Below are 21,904 nucleotides of genomic sequence, written 5' to 3'. Positions count from 1 at the left end.
TTCTTTGGAAGGAACGATGCTGAAGCTGAAACTCCAGTACTTTGGCCACCTCGTGTGAAGAGTTGACTCATTGGAAAAGACTCTGATGCTGGGAGGGATTGGGGGCAGGAGGAGAAGGGAACGACAGAGGATGAGATGGCTGCATGGCATCACCGACTCGATGGACGTGAGTCTGAGTGAACTCCAGGAGTTGGTGATGGACAGGGAGGCCTGGCGTGCTGCAATTCATGGGGTCACAAAGAGTCGGACACGACTGAGTAACTGAACTGAACTGAATGTTTCACTGTATACATATACCATACCTCCTTAGTCCATTCAACTGTCAATGGACATTTAGGTTGTAAAGCAGTGATCTTCTATCCCCTTTTAAGAAACAACAAAAAGCAGGCAACTTTCTAAGATCACATTGCTAAATTTTGACCAGCTTGGAATAAGACTTGGGTCTCCTCCTGCCTGGAACAGGAGTCTTTCCATTACACTTTGTTTTAGGTAGAGATGAACTGGAAAAAACTCCCGACCAAGGTTAGAGATGTGGCTCTGGGTTGAAGCTCCTGGGTTCAGAGGTTGGCTTTGCCACTACCTAGCTGAGCCATCCTGAGCTGCAGTTTTAATTTTATAACTCAGTTTCCTCCTCCGTAAAATGGGGATGCTAATAACAGTACCTCCCTCAGCTTGGTGTACCCCCTAAACAAGAGCCTGTGTGCAGAACAGATCTTGCTAACTGTTCTGCAGACCCCAGCTATCACAGGCCTGGGGTCCTAGCCAGCATAGGCTCAAAACGCCAGACATCCAGGCTGGTTTTGTGAGTGGCTCTCTGCACCACTGTCCTGTGCAGAACACTGAAGTTTTACAGCGTGAGTGGCATGAGAGGGGTGGAGCCTTCCTACCTACATAAAGGTGAGCTTTCAGTGATGGCTCATTCCCTCTCAGTCATCTTTCTGGAAGAGCATGAGCTTAATTCTTCAGATGTCTTTTACACAACATTTAACCATTCTGTTCAATGAAAAGCCTTTGTGAGTCCTAGGAGCTCAGAAGAAAAAAGTCAAGACACAAATTTAAATGGCACTTGATCGTGACCAACTAACCTCACACGCATGAACCCTGAACCACCCAGCGAAGTAGGCCAAAGACAGACGTGTTTGTAAGAGCACTCTCCTTCCACTGGAGGTTCAGGATTTGATGGATTTCTTTCTTGCCGTAGCCCTTAGGGTTTTTTTTTTCCATTTATTTCCTTAGCTAACATTTGCGTGTGTGCTTAGTCATTCAGTCATGTCCGGCCCTTTGCGACCCCATGGACTGGAGTCGGCTGGCCTCCTCTGTCCATGGGGATTCTCCAGGCAAGAATACTGGAGTGGGTTGCCATGCTCTTCTCCAGGGGATCTTCCCAACCCAGGGATCAAACCCGGGTCTCCTGCATTGCAGGTGGATTCTTTACATCTGAGCCACCATGAAAGCTCACCTAACATTTATTCAGCATTCATTACATGCCAGGTGCTATGTTAGGAGCTATGGATAGAGAAGTGAAAGCTGGTCATGGTCCCTGGGACACTGACATGGGGTTGGAGAGAGAGAGAAATAAGAAAAAGGATTATTAAATGTGCACCAGGACTAGAATGGAGGTGAGCTTAGAAGGTCCTGTGAAGGCAGAAAAAGGGTGTGCATCTTGCTTGATTAAAGAAAGACACACACACGCACACACACCATTCCTCCCTGCCCAGAAAATTACAAATAACAAATAACAATTAGGGTAGGGTTAGCTGTCTGAGCTGTTTGACTCTACCACACATTTGAGGCAGAGCTCAGAAAAATCATTTAGGCTGCTTTTCACATTTTTCTGCCTCTTTTGTTTCTCAGAAACAAGAGCCTTGCCGGGTCAGACACAGCAGGAGACGCACCAGGAATATTGAGCCTGTCCTGGCAGATTTATTTCTCCACAGAATAAATCGAGGCATTGGTTCGTTCTATATTTAAATACTAATGACTGCGTGAAGAAAAGGTTACTGCTGGTGGGCACAGCTGGGCTAGGCCGGTGTGGCCCTTCACAGAGGGAGAAGCCAGCATTGAGCTAGGGAAGGAGTCCAGGAGCCAGCCCAGCACAGGGAGGCCCCTCGTGGGACCTCTCCTCCGGGGGCTCTTATTAAATCACAGTTTCATTACCTGAAGCCAGAATACTAACCCACAGGGGTCAGAGAGCACTGACCTGAATCCAGTAGCATACGAGTCACTGAAGGCTTCCTTTGAACTGGTAGTTTAGACAGGCTTTAGGAAAGGTTTTTAAAAGTAGAAGCTGTTGGGCAGTCAGCGCAGAGTAGGACGGGGATCGAGAGGGACCTAGCTGGGGGTGGAGTGGGGCAGGGTATTTCCTCGCCAGCCTGTGGGAGGACTCAATGAGGCCACAGGGGTGTGGAGTGTGGACTCAGGGGCTGGACTGAGGTAGGGTCTCAGATCCAACACGTAATACCTCTAAGACTTTGTGCAAGTTATTTAACCTCTCTTAGCTCAGTTTCCTCATCTATAAAATGGGGATGATAACCTACTTCATAGAGTTGCTGGGAGGATTATATGAGTTAATGCTTGGAAAGAGCTTAGAAAATGTCCTGGAAACATAGGAAACCTTCAGGAAATACCTGCTCTTATAGTTGTTGGGCTTCCCTTGTGGCTCAGCGGGTAAAGAATCTGCCTGCAATGCTGGAGACCTGGGTTCAGTCCCTGGGTTGGGAAGATCCCCTGGAGAAGGGAAAGGCTGCCCACTCCAGTATTCTGGCCTGGAGAGTTCCATGGAGTGTGTAGCCCACGCAAAGAGTCGGACACGGCTGAGTGACTTTCGCTTTCACTTTCACACAGTTGTCGTTGCTGGACAGTACAGGTCACTAACAATCTACAGAAATAAAATGGAGGAAGTAAAGGAAAATTTTTCCTAGGTCATGATCTTGTGTCAGAGCTTGTTGTTTTGTGCTTTATCATTTACACAAAATCACTGAATTATTTTATAACTATAATTACCAAAATATAATTTTCTAATTTTTTATTAAAAATAAAAAAGCAGCTTGCTATCTGTGGTTTTAGCTGTCTATCTACCCCTCTGTTTTCTGGTCTGTAAAATAGTGAAATAGTACTTTCAGTATAAGGCTTCCAGAATCAAATGAGATACTTTACATAAAGCGCTCTGGAAATGTTAGCTATTACTATTTGATACCATTCCATGGTACCTAGTAGATGCTTGTTCAACATTTGTAGAATGAATAAATAAATACTGTCCTCTTGGTGTCCCTATGGAATTTATCTTCTTTTTTTTTTTTAAGTTAAGAAACAGAAATTTGGAGGAACTCAACAGGTTTTACAAGGTCAGCCAGCTAGTTAGGGAAACAGTCCTGGCTCCAACTTTACTTCACCTTTCCAGATAAGCCAATGCGGCGATTTGCTTAAGTTATTAAGTGGTAGCTTTGCTCTCTGAACACTGCAGCCCAGCCCCTTCTGAGAAGTAATTCCCATGTCTCTCATAGGAGACTAGGGCATTTCCTGTTGGCCTGGACTGAGCTGAGCTCTGGTTTCTGACCTCTTTTCATGGGCCCTGACACAGTCAGAATATCAGAAGGAATACCATGCCTCAGTGATTTTCAAAGCCATTACAGGAAGCCTTCTAAGGCCATCTTGGGGAAAAAAAACAAAAACAAAAACAGCTCCCGATGTCAGATAGATGACTAAAAATCCAAATTTAAAATTTTACGTTATATATATCTTACCACCATTAAAAAGTAAATTCAGGTTTAACATGCAAAGAATTGAAAATCAGAGTTAATTTATTTTACTCCTAGGTTCACCTGTTCTTTCATCCAGAGCCCATTTAAGGGCCTCGCATCTCATCAAAAGTCTGCACGATGCCAGTGGCTCGTCAGAGGTGACTTCCTGGTCCTCCAGCCAGCCTTACTCTCTGACTAGGGTCCCTTCATACACCTTAGGAAACACTCCGTGGGCCTGGGATCCCATGAAAGACCCCCGCGGCCTTGGCTCTACAAAGGATGTTTGCAGGAGTTTCCTGCAAAAATAAATCCCTGGTGGCAACTTTCAGGCCTGAACCTTATCGGCAGGCTTTCAGATACTTCAGAAAAAGAAAAGATTTTCTAAAATGTATCTCTTTGATAGCTCACCTAGAGAGAGACAGCATTTGAGGATAAAAACTAAGAAGCTATAATTGAAGCTGTCTTCTTTGAAGTTGATGTAACAGGCTTAGAACTTACTGAAACAGCGGCAGTGATTTTGAATTGAACCAAATTCCAAATTAAGACTGAAGTAGAGAGAAGTCATTGAACTTGAAAACCAAAGAACTTAGCAATAAACTTGTCCAACCACTTCACTTTCCAGATAGTTACTAACCATCTGGGAGGTGAAACAACTGATCCAAGGTCCCATGGCCACTCAGAGGTTCCCTTTCTCTCAGAGAGGGGTTCCTTGCCCGTATGAGTGTTGTCTGTTTTCGCGAGGCCCTGAGTGAAGGCCAATGACAGGTAAATGGACTTCCTGAGCCCAGAGTCCAAGCACCACCTCCATAATGTGGGGAACATTTCTGTGCAGCAAATGGTAGCATCTCCGTTGACCTCCACTGAATGAATCCAGTCCCTTGAAAATTTGGAAAACAGCGGCAAAGCACTTTTGCCAAGAACAGCTCAAGATTGCTTATCCTTTAAATTTCAAATTTGCAAAAAAAAAAAAAAAAAATCTCGACAAATGAAAACTTAGAAGCAATAAATATACAGTTGCACTCTTGGAAATAGACTGTATCCCACTCATCGTGAGGTAAAAGTCTCTAATGTCAAGAAGACTCAGGATGTTCTCATCTCCTCTTCTCTGGCGCCCAAAAGGCCTCTTGAGGAATCGCAGCCACAGCAGAGTTTAGGGAAACTAAGAGAGCATAATTAAAGTCCTCTGGAGTCTGGAAACATGGGAAGAGATAGAAGAATAGGCTTTAAATATGTTCTATCAAATTCCTACATCAACCTGTTCTTTAATTCAGCGAAAGCCTGGATATGGGGCACCGGGAAAACCTGGGCCATGTTCCCCAGCCTGTGATGGGAGTATGAACTCACCCTTTCTCAGCCTCGGGATCCCCATCTTTCACACCCAGGGCTCTTTACTGCCTTCCCATTACTCTTGCATGACAGTAAAATGAGACTCTACATTTTATCATCTACACTCCAGCCTCATTACATACAAGATCTATGCATTCTTCCACAGGCCCCGGAGAAATTCTTGACCACCCCTATAACATCCATCATTAGAAAAAAGATTAGCGACTTCTATTTAGATTAGTACTTCTATCCTTGGCTTCATGTTAAAATCCCCAAGGAGCTTGTAAAGATACATTTCCCGGAGAACTTCCTGGCTGTCTACGAGTTAGGCCTCTGCACTTGCAGGAGGCACAAGTTCGATCCCTGGTCAGGGAACAAAGATGCCATGTGCTGCGTAGTGTGGCCAAAAGTAATTAATTAATTAAACATGAAATCGCATTCTGCAAAGATTTGAAAAATACGTTTCTATTTTAAAAATTGATGTTATTTATTTGCTCGTTTTGGCCGTGCTGGGTCTTCATTGTCATGTAGGCTTTCCTCTAGTTGTGGTGAACAGGGGCTACTCTCTGGTTGCGGCGCAAGGACTTCTCTTTGCAGTGTCTTCTCTTGCTGCTGAGCGCAGGGTCTAGGGTACCCAGGGTTCAGCAGCTGCAGTTCCTGGGCCCCAGAGCGCAGGCTCAGTAGGTGTGGTGCACAGGCCTAGCCACTCTGCAGCCTGTGGGATCTTCCCAGACCAGGGATTGACCCCATATCCCCTGCATTGGCAGGCAGGTTCTTTACCACTTATGCTACCTGGGAAGCCCAAAGTACATTTCTTCATTAAAAAAAAAAAAAAAAAAAACTCTTCCCTTCTCTTCCATTTAATAATGATCAAAATCATGGCTACTGGGGATTCAGGGCTTGGTGCTAGGCAGTGGGCTGCATATACTCTCTACATATTGATGTATTTTCGCACTGAACTCTCATAGTCCCCATCTCTGTTTTCCACAGAAGCAGCAGCTAAGGCTCAGTGATTAGCAGCAGGAAGATGGCCTAGCCCCTGTGATGGAAGTAATTGGTTGGAAAAGTGTGCTCTTAGCAAATGACGATCATTGGGGGATGCTAATTATCAGAGGAGCAGAAATATGAGCCCTTCCTCTCTAGTCTGCATAAGATGGGACAGCATTCGATGACTATATTGTTAGCTAGTGGACTCAGTGATGTCAGATAATTTCTGGAGACCTGTTTGCTTTGTCTCCTGTAGTTTATTCCAGAATATTATGGACACAAAGTGAATGCAGACACGTGGTTGATTTTCAAACAAAATATTCTGAATTCACTTCCAGGAAGAGGCACATAATTGGTGGGATTAAATGTTCTCCACAAAGCTGGTAACTTTCAGGAGTTGACAAGCCTAGTGATTTTTGTTGATCCTCACCTTGAGATGGCCATGGTTAGGACCACTGGAGGCATGAGGCAATGCTCTCCAGAGCTGGCCTTCCTCTCCCAGATTTTAGACACCTTCCATGTATGTCCAAATTCTTTTCACTGTAAATCAAATATACTCCAAGATAAAATTAGAATTTTTAAAAAAGATGAAACATATAATCATATGTCATCTTCAGTATGACTTATGGCTTCTGACTTTGATGAATGCAAAGGGGAAGACTGAAAAGAGGCTGAGAGTTCAAGGGCAACCCAAGGCTCCAGGCTGTGGGGCCAGGCCTCTTTCCAGAATGTATATCTATAACCAGTTTCCTCAGACCCCTCCCTCACCCCAGGGCCTAACTAGTTCTCATTTTTGAGCCAGCCTAATGTACTCTATCTCAAAAATCAAATATTAGTGATCTTTTCCTAATTCAGGGAAAAAAAAAAAGCTGAGAATTAATGGATGGAATTCCCCACTAAAAGCTGTCCTCTCACACATTTTCCTTAAACTCATAGTTAAGTTTGAGTTTGCAACTGAATGCTGGTAAGAACATAGGCAAGTGAGTGAGTAAGGGATAGTAAAAAAAAAAAAAAATCAATGGGAAGCTCTAGACAGATGACCAGTGTGATCCAACAGCTTCCCATGGACAAACCTTCTCGTGGTTGTGATTTTACACTGTGCAATAGCACATTTCTGCTGGTAAAATTGTTTCCACTTCATGTGATTGTTGTTCAGTCACTAAGCCATGTCTGACTCTTTGTGAACCTATAGACTGCAGCATGCCAGGCTTCCTTGTCTTTCTCTATCTCCTGGAGCTTGCTCAAACTCATGTCCATTGAGTCAGTGATGCCGTTCAACCATCTCATCCTCTGTCACCCCTTTCTCTTTCTGCCGTCAATCTTTCCCAGGATCAGGGTCTTTTCCAATGAGTCAGCTCTTCACATCAGGTGGCCAAAGTATTGGAACTTAAGCTTGAGCATCAGTCTTTCCAATGAACATTCAGGGTTGATTTCCTTTAGGATGGACCTGGCTTCATGTGATGTGATACTGAGTCACATCAGCTTTTCCATCCTCTAAACAGCACCCTGTTTCCCAATCTCCCCCTCCCCCGCCACACACACGCCTGGCATAACTTCTCACCAGGAGAGAATAAAGCAGGGGCAGGACCCCAGCTGGGAGAGCCAACCAAGGAGGGATGAACCACCCACTGACGGTCAGCCGCAAGTACCAGCTCACATGGCTGAGAACAGACACGCAGCAGCATGCTTTCTAGGTCCTTCCGAGGGAGCCCCAGAAATGAAGCTAAGCAGGAAATTAATTCATTTTTTAAATTCCCCAGATTATTTCTTATTGAGCTTAAGGCCTAAGGCAAATACCAAAGCTGGAAATCACAATCGTTTTGAACTCCCTTTGACTCTGACTTTGGGCTGGTATGGCTCACACACCCCATTGGAGCCCAAATGGCAAGCTGAACAAAATCCTCTCCAGCTGTGACCTTGCTGCTGCCTTCCCATCCCCATCAGATCCAAAGTGGGAAACTGGCTGGGGTCCTAGGTTGTGAGGAAGGAAAGGGGAGGGGGATTGGATGATTCTTTAAGGCAACTGAGGGGGCTGCCTGCCCAGAGTTCAGGTGGAAACCTACACTTTATCCTCCTGTGTTCACTCCCACCCCCCAGGCCAGTTTCGGGGCTACATGACCTGTGGATTCCTCTTCCTTCTCCTCCCTTCTTGAACCCCGGGAAATCCTGGTTCCCTGATGCCTAGCCCTCAAAGTCCCAAGCTCCACGCACAGCAAAATACAATCAATTCATAACCTGGATTTATAAAGCACACAGCAGAAGTCTGATAAAATACACCTTTATTAGAAATTTTTCAGCAGCATCATTTCCATTCGCTTTTCTAATCAAAGTACATTTCAAAATAATTACAATAAGCACTCAAAATATGAGCAAAAAATATTTTGAGAACTCGGGAATAAAATCACCAGTAGTACATGTTTCATTCATCCATCTCTCCACTCATACACTCATTCATTCATTGTTGTAAAATGTGCATTATTAGCACAGAGAACCGGGAATGCTACCTAGTGTGGAAACTGTATTCCTGCCACAGTTCCGGCTGTGGAGACTAGAGTCTAGATTCAGGAGGAAGGCTAGACCCTGCAATACATTCTGATACAAACGTATGATTTTGCTAAAGAATCTAAGCCAGGCTCAATAAGAATGGTTTCCCTTTCTATTCATGTTCAATTGAGAAAATAAATAGTCGTTACAAGGAAAATTTTCACACAGAGAAACACAAAATCCAGCTGAGGCTTTGCTCTGCTGGTATTTGCTTCGCACCCTCCTTTCTGAAGACAGATTTGCTTCTCATTCATTCAGCTCCAGTTTCTAGAGTAGGTGACCACCTGAGATGCCAGGAAAGGGTGTCGATCACCCCACGGTCCATCACATGAAAGTTCAGGTGACTAGATTACAAACTCTTTGCAGGATACTTAGACTTAAGGACATGAGCTTTTTCTCAGACATTAACATAAACATGTTGACTTGGTAGCTAGGGAGATAATAGGAACCAGAGTTCTGATTGGATAATGCCAACAGGCAGAAGGATGAAACTGAATAGTTTTTTCAACCTTCTGTATCATCTGCATCTCTAGGGATATACTATTCATCAGGTCAAATTGAACACTAAGTGCTGATGAGTGAAAACAGACCTAAGAGTGGGGCCTGGATTCCCTTCCTTAATAATGCTATAGGGTCTTAGGGTAGTGCCTCTTCTGACATTGCTAAAGGCCCCGAGTCAATTCCTTTCTTCAGTGGATCATTGAATGTAATGATCACCAACCAATTCAGCAGATACTTTCATTAGCAAATTTAATGATGTGATAATCTTTCCAAAATTTACAAATGTACAATATATTTATAGCATTACCTTCAGAGAGTTTCAGTGCAAAGATATACATATAGTACAAGGTGGTAATTAGTTGTAAAAATATGAGATGAGTAAAAAAGACACACAAGGCATTGTTTCCACAAACAGTACCAACTACAGGAGTACAGGGGGGAAAATATATTCTTTTAATAAAGTACTGAATGTTAATTTTTTTCATCTGTTTGTAAAAAAAAAAAATGTGCAAAAGTGTGTTTCTAATTATTCCCTAAATAGCCAGCACAGTTATGCCTCTGAGTCTTCTCTAACAAGATTTGCAGTGTCTTTAAATGTGTCTTCTGTTGCACTGTAGCCTGGAGTTGAGCCTTTTTTCCAAGAAACCGTAGCAGGAGGAGAAGGTGATGGAGGTGGGGTCACAGCAGCACTGACCTTTGGTTCATTCTCCATCTAAAACCACAAAGAAACAAGAATCTGTCACTTACTTCCAACACGATGGAAAATGGCTTTGTGTGGAGAAGACAAATTGTGGCCAATCTGCTCAGAATAATCTGAGTGCATGCCTGATTTAGCAAGTTAATGCTAAGAAAGAATGCCTGGGCTGAGAAAAATTGTTAACAATTACCTCGGAATAGAATGGATTTTCAAAGTTGGTATTTTGTCTCGGTTTTCGTTTGAAGATATTCCATTTTGTTGGCTAAACGAAAAAGAGGGGAACAGAAAACTTTTGGTAATGGAATTTTTTGTTTCTTCCTCCCAGCCTAGGTTTTTAAATTTCTTCCTACAGAGGGAAAAAGCAATTTGGAACTTGGGACCACATGACCTGGCCCATGCAGGAAATTGTTCAATTCTCCCATGGGTGGGCCCTGAAGAGTCACTGAAGAGTCACTGAAACTCTGGGCTCTTGTCATCTAATAATTTCAAAACACTTGCTTGATCTGAAATGTATAGTTCACAGAATCTGTGCCCGAGAATCTGGAAGTTTTGACAGAGACAGGCAAGAGCTTTCTTCAGGGGCTGCCTGAAACTTTAAGGGACAAGCCAGACTGTAACCCTCATCTCGTATCGATCCTTGGTCGACTCCATCATATTCTGTATCCTGTCACCATTTCCACCTGCCATTGTGATGATAACGAAAACAACTAACAGGGGCTTCCCTGGCGGCCCAGCTGTTAAGACGCTGCGCCTCCAAGCAGGGGCTTGGGTGTGATCCCTGATCGGGGAACTCAGATCCCTCATGCCAACTGATCTCAGAACAAAGAGTACATAAAACCAACAATTAACAGCCAAAGTATAAACTACAGTAACACAAAACAACACAAAAATGCAGCCACTTGGAAAGTGATATGCAGATGACACCACCCTTATGGCAAGAAGAACTAAAGAGCCTCTTGATGAAAGAGAAAGAGGAGAGTGAAAAAGTTGGCTTAAAGCTCAACATTCAGAAAACTAAGATCATGGCATCCAGTCCCATCACTTCATGGCAAATAGACGGGGAAACAGTGGAAACAGTGGCTGACTTTATTTTGGGGGGCTCCAAAATCACTGCAGATGGTGACTGCAGCCATGAAATTAAAAGACGCTTACTCCCTGGAAGGAAAGTTATGACCAACCTAGACATATTAAAAAGCAGAGACATTACTTTGTCTACAAAGGTCTGTCTAGTCAAGGCTATGGTTTTTCCAGTGGTCATGTCTGGATGTGAGAGTTGGACTATAAAGAAAGCTGAGTCCTGAAGAATTGATGCTTTTGAACTGTGGTGTTGGAGAAGACTCTTGAGAGTCCCTTGGACTGCAAGGAGATGCAACCAGTCCATCCTAAAGGAGATCAGTCTTGGGTGTTCAGAATTGGAAGGACTGATGTTGAAGCTGAAACTCCAATACTTTGGCTACCCAATGTGAAGAGCTGACTTATTTGAAAAGACCCTGATGCTGGGAAAGATTGAGGGCAGGAGGAGAAGGGGATGACAGAGTATGAGATGGTTGGATGGCATCACTGACTCAATGGACATGAGTTTGGGTGGACTCATGTCCATTGAGGGAGGCTTGGCATGCTGCGGTTCATGGGGTCGCAAAGAATTGGACATGACTGCGTGACTGAACTAAACTGAACATTGATTGAGTGCTTACTATGTGTCAGGGACTATTCTAAGAGCCTTGCACGCTTCTGATTTAATCTTCCCAATGACTCTGCAAGGCAAAGGCTCTGATTATATCTATTTTGCAGATGAGGAAAGGGGGTCTCAGCAAAATCACTGAACTAAATTGTAGGCAGAGGAGCAGACAATGCCTCTAGGATTCAGAGGCCTCAAAGAACCCAGAGAGAAGTCGCCCTGGACTGTGATGAACGGCCCCTGTCTTACAGAAACGCTGCCCATGGTAGAGAGCTGGCCGCAGTTCTGGCTGCCAGCTGGAAGGAGATGAGAGCACAGGAGACCAGGAAACAGACCACGCCCTCCTGCAGGCAGCTAAGGCAGCACGTGTGCTTTGTGAAGTGCCTTCTGCTCTCTGAAAGTAGGGGCCAACAGGTGAAGGGCTAGAGAGCATTTGAATACAGAAGTAGAAGAAGGCATTCACTCACATTTAACTGAGCACCTACTCAGCACACAGCCACCACCAAGAGGAAGATGGAGATACTCAGGTCAAAGCCCGGCCTCTAGAAACCTATCCTTGATGAGGAAGGCCCAAACTCGTTGCTTCAGTGCAGAATGGCCCCATGGACTTGAGTAATCACTAACAAGAGAAGCAGTGATGATTTTCACTGTTCTCTTCTTGGGAAGTCCAATGCACGTCAACACAACTTTTGAAAATGACAGAACTAAACCACAGGAGCTCATGTTTTTCGAGTCCTTTGAGCAGATTTATTGATGAAAGAGAAAAATGTAAGCCTCTCTGGCACATTAATGTCAACCTAAGGTCATCCTACCCAAGGGCTTCTACTGCTTTAAGCCACTCTGGCTGTTATCTCAGTTCCCAGGAGGCAAAGGTCATAGACAAATCCGTGGACTTACCATGGAGGACAGACCTTAGAGCTCAGCCTCAACTGATTAAAAAAAGAAAAAAGTAAGAAGAACCAGTGTATTGCAAAGATGGAGATGAGAAAGAAAAGGTCTGCAATTGGTAAAGGTCTGCTCTACTTGAGAGAGGCTCTCAGTGTTTCTGATGACTGTCATGCAGGGCAGAGGTTGCAGAATCCCCATCATGTTCCCCTTCCTGCTCAGCTGGGAGAGAGCTCTGTCCAAAGAAGGGGATCACTGGACTTGAGAACAGAATGTAGATCTGGCACTGCCGCGAGGCCGAGTCAGACTTGGGGAACCAACACGTGACATTTAGGTATTCTGGTGTCTGTGGAAAAGTAGTCTGCAAAATAAACTTCTCACTGTAGCTTAAAGAAAAATATGCAATCCTTTGAAAATATGAAATATCAAAAATATGAAACTGGAAATTCCTAAGACTAGATTTGTGTGTGCACGCGCGCGTGTGTGTGTGTATAGGAAGAAATTAGTAAATGAAAGATGAAAAGGTGGACAAAGGCACCTTTGTTATAAGCTCTCCTCATTAGCATCAATTTAGTTCAACTTTTATTTTGACCTGAACGAGCAGAACAGGAACCAGTGTGAAGTGCTGAGAATCCAACATGACTTTGCAGACACTAATTTTGTTTATAGATTCTGCAATTTGAGAACAGGGGTTATTCTATAAAATGGTAAGGTTTCTAACTACCCTTGGGCTTTTGTTCCTTTATATTACTTCACAAAAGTCATAGAACCTTAGAACATCCCAGATCCTACTGTTTTCAATGGGGAGTGTATGTTTAGGGGCTGAGGGGAGGGGAGGGATCACAGTGCTCTGGAGAAACTACTGGCACTCGGTGGACAGGGGCCAGAAATACTAGAATGTCCAGCAATGTGTAGCATCGTTTTGTGCCACAAAGGACTGCCCAACCCAAGATGCCAATAGTGCTCCCAGTGAGTAATAGTAAGGACTCTAGTGCCCAGAGGTAAAATAGTTGCCCAGAATCAAACAGCTATATCTGAAATAGCTTCTTCCTATGTGTCTATTAACGGAGAAAGCGATGGCACCCTACTCCAGTACTCTTTCCTGGAAAATCCCATGGATGGAGGAGCCTGGTAGGCTGCAGTCCATGGGGTCGCGAAGAGTTGGACACAACTGAGCGACTTCCCTTTCACTTTTCACTTTCATGCATTGGAGAAGGAAATGGCAACCCACTCCAGTGTTCTTTCCTGGAGAATCCCAGGGACGGGGGATCCTGGTGGGCTGCCGTCTATGGAGTCACACAGAGTCAGACACAACTGAAGTGACTTAGCAACATGTGTCTATTAAAACTAATGATATATTATCCATTCATGTAAAGCTTTGTATCACATTTATTGAATTTCTCTTTGTAGACCACATAGTTTACAAATTTCAAAGGGTCTGCAGACAAGATAGAGAAGCTCCATCTAGTGTTTTTTTTTTTTTCTTTTACTCTTCAGTGTTAAACACTGTGCCTGGCACATTGAGGACAATGATGTTAGATGGAAAGATCAAGCGAGTGTAGATTAGCGCCATCAAGTGGTGAACGTCGGTAACAACAGTAGAGCAAAAGCAACATGCATTATTAAGGGAACAAAGACATACACAGCCGAAAAACTGCAGTGCACAGGAAAGGAAAAGCTTCTCTATATGTATTATTGACACAGTGAGGTCTTTATTCATTTTAAGTTGTTATCTCAAATTAAACGCCTCTGATTTGAAGAGGCTGGGTTCAGAAGTATGCCACCCTTCTTTCCTGCTTTGTCTCCCGTGTCACAAGGAACATCATTCCCAACTCAATGTTAGAATGTAGCTTTACTCAGTAGAATGTTTTCAATTTATTATTTTTAAAATCATCTTTACTAATTGCCTACACATCTTGGGATCTGTGAGCCTATCACGGTCTCTCTAGTTGGCCTAGGATTAATAAACCCAGCAATTCCAAAGTCCTTCCCAAATCCCATATCATTCAGTCACTGTTACCTGAGTTTCATCACTTGAGGAAGTTGGCTTTGTGTCTGTAACTAGTTCAGCAGGGTTTATGGGGCTTCCATAGTTTTTGTTATACACTGTTCCAGATTCAGTTACCTGCGTGCATATTGAAGGCCATTACTCAGGTTTGAAAGATTTTTTTTGCTGTAAAGTTTATCAACTCTTTGATTCTGCTTACCACCTTGCTCCCCTACAAATATGATCAGGCACCATTTTCATTGCATGAAAACAACCCTGTGGTCCAGGAATAAACATCACTCTCATCTCCCCCAAATCAGGAGCGCCAATGACTAAGCTGCCTATCTCATGCCTGATTCTCCCAGGAATCAGGCATGAGATAGAATATTCTTGGGACCATTCATTACTGGTCACACTCTATTTCTGTCATACTAAAATGTACTATATCTCCTGATGCAAAAGCAGTTTAGCTTTAGTGGTTCTGACAAGAGGAAGACAGGCTAACTGACAATTGACAGGTACTGGCAGTGGCATTGGGACTACTGATCCGGACCTAATGAAGAAACGTACCTCCATCCATCTGTCTAATTTATCTCTCTGTTCCTCTTAAAGATAAGTGAGTAACAGGACCGTACCAAAGGAAGTTTTGGTACCTGTCTACCAACCTCAGAGACCTCTGCATTTTCCAGAAAAGTATGAGAAAGGCGAGCAGGGAAGTCACCTCAAATTATACCCTCATGAGCACTGAAGAATTAATGCTTTTGAACTGTGGTGTTGGAGAAGACTCTTGAGAGTCCCTTGGACTGAAAGGAGATCCAACCAGTCCATTCTGAAGGAGATCAGCCCTGGGATTGCTTTGGAAGGAATGATGCTAAAGCTGAAACTCTAGTACTTGGCCACCTCATGCAAAGAGTTGACTCATTGGAAAAGACTCTGATGCTGGGAGGGATTGGGGGCAGGAGGAGGAGGATGAGATGGCTGGATGGCATCACGGACTTGATGGACATGAATCTGAGTGAACTCTGGGAGTTGGTGATGGACAGGGAGGCCTGGCGTGCTGCAATTCATGGGGTCGCAAAGAGCTGGACACGACTGAGTGACTGAACTGAACTGAACTGATACCAGTAAGGACCAGACACAGTGTGTGCCCAGTCCCCCAGGCCTCTGCATAACGGCCTGAGGACTGTCCACTCACTCAGCTCACAGATATTTACAAAGCACCTGCTTGTGCCAGGCACCATGTCCGCCACTGAATGCGCTCAGACCTCTTGCTCTATCACTCAGGATGAAACTGCTCTTGGCTGGCACCCCCAGGATTCTGATTGTTTTCAGGCCTTCTGTCCTTGGGCCAGTCCTGTGACTGCGGAGCATGAAGCTGAGGAAGGGACCACCGTGCTTCCTTCCATGGAGAGAAGTGTGGGAGGATGCTAAAGGCACATTATTCCAAAGAACAAGACTCAACAGCAGCAGCACCTGACAGAAAGGACTGTGGTTTCTCACCGGGGCTGTTGTTGGCTGAGCCACTGTGATAGCAGCATCCTTGGAGGAGTATGTCGGGTTCTCAAATATTATGGGCGGCTTCCCGAAGTCTGTGGCAAAATGTTCATTCTGATGAAGGAAAAAAAGGATTATACCATGCAAACCTGGTTCACACACAGCAGAAGATGCACTCCTTATAGGAGGTATGTGAGGTGCTTTGCCGAACTGACCCCCAAAGAAGAAAAGAAAAGCCAGCAGAGACACAAGACCTCCATACGGCACACACTGCGACATAAATGCCCTAACTCATCAGCTCAGGGAAACAAAAACGCTCTTCCCATTTCTGAGCACTCTATGGGTCCTTAAGGCAAAGCCACTTGGGGGTTGGCTTTGGACATAGAAGGGTGGGAGGTGGAAGAGAAGCAAAGAGAAGAGGCAGAAGGGGAAAGAAGAATGGATAACACTGCGCTTTTAGGCAGGGATGAAAAAGAAAGAAAGATTTGGCGGGGAGAATGGCTTCCCATCACCGAATGTAAACACTGCATGGATCCTAGTCCTCTCATAAAGTGTTTGGTCCTCACAGGGGGGATCACTCTCCAGGTGGGGACAGAAAGTTCAAGCTCCACGCTTCTATCACTTACTTAGAAGCTGGCAGAGCTGGGATTTGAACCAACCACTGACTTAAGGGCTTCCCTGCTGGCTCAGAGGTTAAAGTGGCTGCCTCCAATGTGAGTAGACCCAGGTTCAATCCCTGGGTCGGGAAGATCCCCTGGAGAAGGAAATGGTAACCCACTCCAGTATTCTTGCCTGGAGAATCCCATGGATGGAGAAGCCTGGTAGAGCTACAGTCCACGGGGTCGCAAAGAGTCGGACACGACTGAGCGACTTCACCTTCACCGACTCAAAAACCATGTTTATCCCAACATTACATCGGTGGGAAAATATATGAGACTTGGCAACATGTATCTCCCTGCCTCTTCCTTTAACATATAAAACGTCATCAAATAAAGACGTAATGTCATGGTCCCTCTCCCCTGTTTCCCCCAAACATAGATTGTTTTAAGATTTCAATTAAACTTAAAACTGGGCAAGATTCCAGGTCAACAGTGTGACTTACTTTTAGCTCAGGGGTTCATTTCAGTTTCATTACGAATGTTTTTAGGCACATTTCTGCAACAAGCTCAGAGTTTCCTAACTTTGTAGAGTGAAGATTTTCTTCTGAGGGGCATACTGAATTTCTTTTTTTTTTTTTCAGTAGCTGAATTTTATTCTTTATATAAAGGGTTTCTTGGGCCTTCCCAGGTGGTCCAGCAGTTAAGAATCCACCTTGTGAGGCAAGGAATAGGTTCAATCCCTAATTGGGGAACTAAGATCCACGTGCAGCAGGGCAACTAAGCCCAGGTACCTCAACTACTGAGCCCATGGGCCTCAACTAGAGAGTCCATGTGCCACAGTGAAGATCCCGCATGCTGCAACTAAGACTCGATGCACCCAAATAAATAAATAAATAAATAAATAAATTTTTCTTAAGTATTTCTTTGATAAAACAGTAAAAATGTTAACCTTCAAATAGCCATTTTGTAACCACACTCACCATTGCCAGCGATTTGTCAATAGCAGACTCAGGCCCAAAACCAGTTACTCCAATATCCATGTTCACATCTTCCCCTGATCTGAAGGTCACCCCATTTCCATTTTCAGAGGATTTAAGATGGCTTAAGCTGAAAAGAAATAATCAAACAGTGTCTTGTTTTTTTTTTTTTTTAACCTTTTGCAATAATTGTCTAGCTAGTTTCCTAGCTAACTCTTACTTAATTGAAAGGCTTCAATCCCACTTTTGAATTTACACATCATGTATAGGTGTAAATTCCCTTGGTCACCCGGAAGTGTTCAAGCACATTCCTGAATGCTTAAGAACCAGGAGAGGGCCGGCCCGGCACTAGGGGAAAGCAAGCCTGGCCCCTCAACACAGCCGACATTGTTCTCCAGTATAACCTGGTAGACACAACCATTGGCACTCTAAAATGTGATTTGTACTCAGGCTTTAAAGAAGCAATCAAAGAAGTGACTGCTTTCAGTTCAGCATCTTTTGTTTCTGCAGAGTAGGTGAACACTCTAGGATGATTTTTAATTTAAAACAGAACTAAGTCATTCATGTGGTTACAGATCATCCAGATTTCTAAAATCAACATTCCACATAATGAAACTGACCTTGACAGCTTGGGCAGAGAAGGCAAAATGGAGCCAGTTTTCCGATAGTGGAAAAATCCTAAAGCGGCTAAAGCGGCAATTACGATGATCAAGATGATTGTCAACAGCACGGACGCCGCTGCCGAAGAGGGAAGAAGAAGAAAATGCATGAGCGTGAGAAGAAGGAAAAGAGCGAGCTAGCTGAGCAGCAGGGGCTGGCGGCTAGAACCTTTACTTCTTCCAAAACTGCGTTAAACAGATTATAGACAGCACTCAACTGAGGGGGCATGATGCACTCCCAGATCCCTCACTATCCTTAAAACTTACTTGTTCCTGGAGGAACGCCTTGTGAAAGCCCCATTTCACAATATTCTCCCAGGTAGCCACCAGAACACCTGAAAGGAAAGGAAGAACCATTCATGAGCTGTTGCTTCCTTAGGTTTTGGCTGTAATCTGACCATGGAAATTCACTCTCACAGGGAACAGCTGTGCCATCTACGGAGTCAGACTCTTCAAATTGACCTATTGGTGTCTTCTCTAATCTATGGAATTCTTCCTTGGAGAGTAAACCCGGAAACCTTCATCGTGTTCTTCCCTCGGACATGCTTTCATGAAAATCTCTGTGCACCATGTGAAGACCTTTCTTGATAATTTTCTGCTTTCCAAACCTTTAGCCCAGTCTCTTCCTCTGGAGAGCTCGGAACTGAAGCAGCTCTGCTAATGGCTGCTCTCCCAGTTAAAACTGGCAATTCCAGGTGAGGAGGAAAATTGGGTTGTCATTTCTCTAACTCCTTGCTCCCCAAAATGGGGCACACAATTCTGTGGCATCCCCCCAGGGGCGGGGCTTCCCTGGTAGCTCAGCTGGTAAAGAACCCGCCTACAATGCAGGAAACCCCAGTTCGATTCCTGGGTCTGGAAGATCCCCTGGAGAAGGGATAGGCTATCCACTCCAGTATTCTGGCCTAGAGTATTCCATGGACTGTATAGTCCATGGGGTCACAGAGAGTCAGACACAACGGAGAGACTTTCACTTTCTTTCCCCCCAGGAGTTAGAAATGCAGGATCACTGTGAATGAGATGGGCATTTTTTTCCAAAACCCCAGGTGATTCTAATGCACATGATACACTGAGAAGTACTTCCTTAGTTCTCTGTGGACTCCCCCACTGGAGGGCAAGCTGCTTATGATATGAAAACTGACAAGGCTCTCGTGCTTGTTGTTAAGGGTCTCAACTTCCCCCCAGAAGGGATAAGACCTACAGCTCAGACCTCAACATTCAGACTTACTTGCATTTGGGGAGGTTATTCTCATCAAAATAGCAGTTTCCTCCGTTCATACACCTGCATGGCGGGGGCATGGTGACAGCACCTACAATGGCTGCAGAAAGAAAGAGTCACATATGTGTGAGTTAGCCACACTCAGCAGAGCACCTCCCCAACCTGCAAACTTGTTTCAGCCTAAGCTGGAGTAGGGAGTGAATGGAGTGGGGCTGCTGATTATCCTCTCTATCAAAATGATACCTTGCCCTTAAGTCAGATGAATTCCTTTATCAAGAAGGTCTTGGCAACTAACATATACTTGATAGGGGAAAAAAAAGGCAGTTTATAGCAGCCCTCACCACCCCCCTCAAATAGTGGAGCGATACTAGACTCCCGAAAATACACACTAATAGTTAAAAAGAACATTGTGGTAAATCTCTTAGGACATTCACATTTCATTTGAAGTTTTCAGAATGCTTCTTTTCGAACCCAGTAAAATCAAGAGCTCAATCTAGGCACACCCTGAAACATCCACTGAAGACTTTGAAGCATCAGCAATCCATTGATCAATAAACAGACACACAGATACAGATCAACAGATACTGGATAGACAGCTGACTGGAGATCTCATTTTTTAAGACCTTCAAATTACCTTTGCTAACAATCATAATCTTGCAAATACTTCCCCAGCAGCACTGGGACACAGTGGGGATAGAGAGAGCAGAAGGGGCGGTAACTTGCTGAGTTCTTTCTCTAAACCTGCAACTTTTCAGCCTGATTGGGAAGAGTCAACAGGTGGGGCCTTGCTTCACTGCTTGCTCCCCCTGGTGGCAGAACATGGTTATGCTCTTCATTTCCCCAGAATGTGAGCCATAAAATGGGTGGCTAGTGAACAGGATGATGTTCCTATCATCCTTATCAAGCACTGGATACTAGTTAGGGACACTAACTAGTTACTACCTATGGCTTTTTAATTCCTTAATAAAGTCACTGAAGAAAGGTCTTGCCAAGAATAGGTGATCTATAGCATTTGGGATGAGAATTAAACCACTGCTTACTTATTTCAGCTTCCATCTGTCAATAGCATAAAGTACATTTTAAAACGTGGCCTTTTTTCAGTTGTCAGAACTTTGAAATAAGCAAATGGGAAAAAGAGTGAACTCTCTCTGTGTCTCCCCTCCGTACAGGATAAGCATCACCCCACAACCTCTGGAGCCTGGTTCTCCACTTTGAGGAACTCCCAGTAAGGCTGAATAGATTCTGGGGTGACTGGGATCCAGTATGGGGCAGATTGAGGAGGATGAGGCCTTATAGAAAAGTCACTCTTCAAAATGTCTTTATAAGACAACCTAACAGTCAATTTAGGGGCACTGGATGTAAATCTCTACAGATTTTGGCAAACAATTCTCAGAAATCACAGGGACACAAGTTCCGTTTGGCCCCTTCAGTCCCACTCAGCTCTGTTCATAGTTCCCAGATCTCCCATCCTTCCTTCCAGCCACCCCCACTCTCTTCTGCAAGAGACCAGTACCCAGGGATTCTTCAGGCTCCTGAAAAAGGTGAAGCCTAGGTAAGGGAATCTACTAAAGAGGGCAAAGGAGCTCCCCCCGAGCCCCCACGGCTGCCCAGGCAGCGTCCCTACCTGCATCACACACTGTGACGCTCCCTTCTAGAAATCTGGAGCCTTGGGGACAGGCGCAGGTGTATCCCTTAGGTCTCAGAAGGCACAAGTGGCTGCAGACATTCTTACAGCGGTTGGGCACTGGAAAGCAGATGAGAACAGCAATTAGTTGCTGAGGGAATGAACGCTCCCGCCAGGGACATGTCCATCCGCTGAGTTGTGGCCAGGCGACATCTGAGCTCAGGCAGCATCCTGATACCTTTAGGCCACGTGACACCTGACAACTCACCCCCTTTACACTCCCCTTCCCTGCTACCTCACCAACACGGCATTGTCCCTCCCTGTGCCCTCCACCCCACTTCTGTGCCCCTCACATTTTCTAGTGGCATCGCCTATCTCCCCTATGGCCCTGGCAAGTCTGGATGGTGGGTGTCTGTCTGGCTCACTGCATGACTGCAAAAGTCCATCAGCACTAAGTAATCTGAGATATTTCAAAAGGTCAGTAAGACCCCACTATCATATCAAGATGCGTCAATATCCAAATCTGGACAGATCCAGAAGTGTATTGCAGCCAAAGCACACAGTGGATGCGGCTTTTCACCCCTGCTCTCCAAAGAGAAGTCTTTCTTCTGGGCTTCAGTTTCACTATTTGCAAGGCTAGGGAGTTTAGAGCTCTGATTATCAGCATCGCCTTTATTACAATTACTGAGGCCCTGTCACAGAAATCCAGACTTAAATCGAATTGGGATGGAGCTCACACACAGCCAAAGAATTCAAGCCGGAGCTGGGTTTACTGACAACTGGACCAGAATAGAAAGATGCTGAGCTTTGGGTTGAATGAAATAGAGTTTAAAAATCATCTCTGGGTTTAAAGCTTGTCTACTGCTTGGATGACTTGGGCAGATTTCTAGTTCCTTTCCTCACTTCAAAAATGTCCTTTCCCTTTCACATTACTCCACACAACGATGAAGGATGAATTAGAACACATCCCCCTGGCTCTGCCTGCAATGC

At 44.6% G+C, this 21,904-nt stretch overlaps 1 protein-coding gene across 1 annotated transcript in view; it reads right to left on the bottom strand.

Annotated features, from left to right (window-relative positions):
- Positions 1-9,648: 9,648 nt before the first annotated feature.
- Positions 9,649-21,904, bottom strand: part of LRP2 (LDL receptor related protein 2) — a 146,042-nt gene continuing 133,786 nt past the window's right edge. The window contains exons 71-79 of the mRNA XM_068968453.1: positions 20,915-21,034; positions 19,300-19,390; positions 18,342-18,409; positions 18,036-18,153; positions 17,419-17,545; positions 15,852-15,953; positions 14,379-14,483; positions 9,986-10,057; positions 9,649-9,810 (exon numbers count right to left, since the gene is read on the bottom strand). Coding sequence (XP_068824554.1) covers positions 9,649-9,810; positions 9,986-10,057; positions 14,379-14,483; positions 15,852-15,953; positions 17,419-17,545; positions 18,036-18,153; positions 18,342-18,409; positions 19,300-19,390; positions 20,915-21,034 — 965 coding nt within the window. The remainder of the gene's footprint in view (positions 9,811-9,985; positions 10,058-14,378; positions 14,484-15,851; positions 15,954-17,418; positions 17,546-18,035; positions 18,154-18,341; positions 18,410-19,299; positions 19,391-20,914; positions 21,035-21,904) is intronic.

The sequence above is a fragment of the Capricornis sumatraensis genome, chromosome 3 (genome assembly GCF_032405125.1).
Source record: "Capricornis sumatraensis isolate serow.1 chromosome 3, serow.2, whole genome shotgun sequence".
Classification (NCBI taxonomy): domain Eukaryota; kingdom Metazoa; phylum Chordata; class Mammalia; order Artiodactyla; family Bovidae; genus Capricornis; species Capricornis sumatraensis.
The sequence above is the reverse complement of the archived record's forward strand: the minus strand, read 5'-3'. Positions and strand labels throughout refer to the sequence as shown.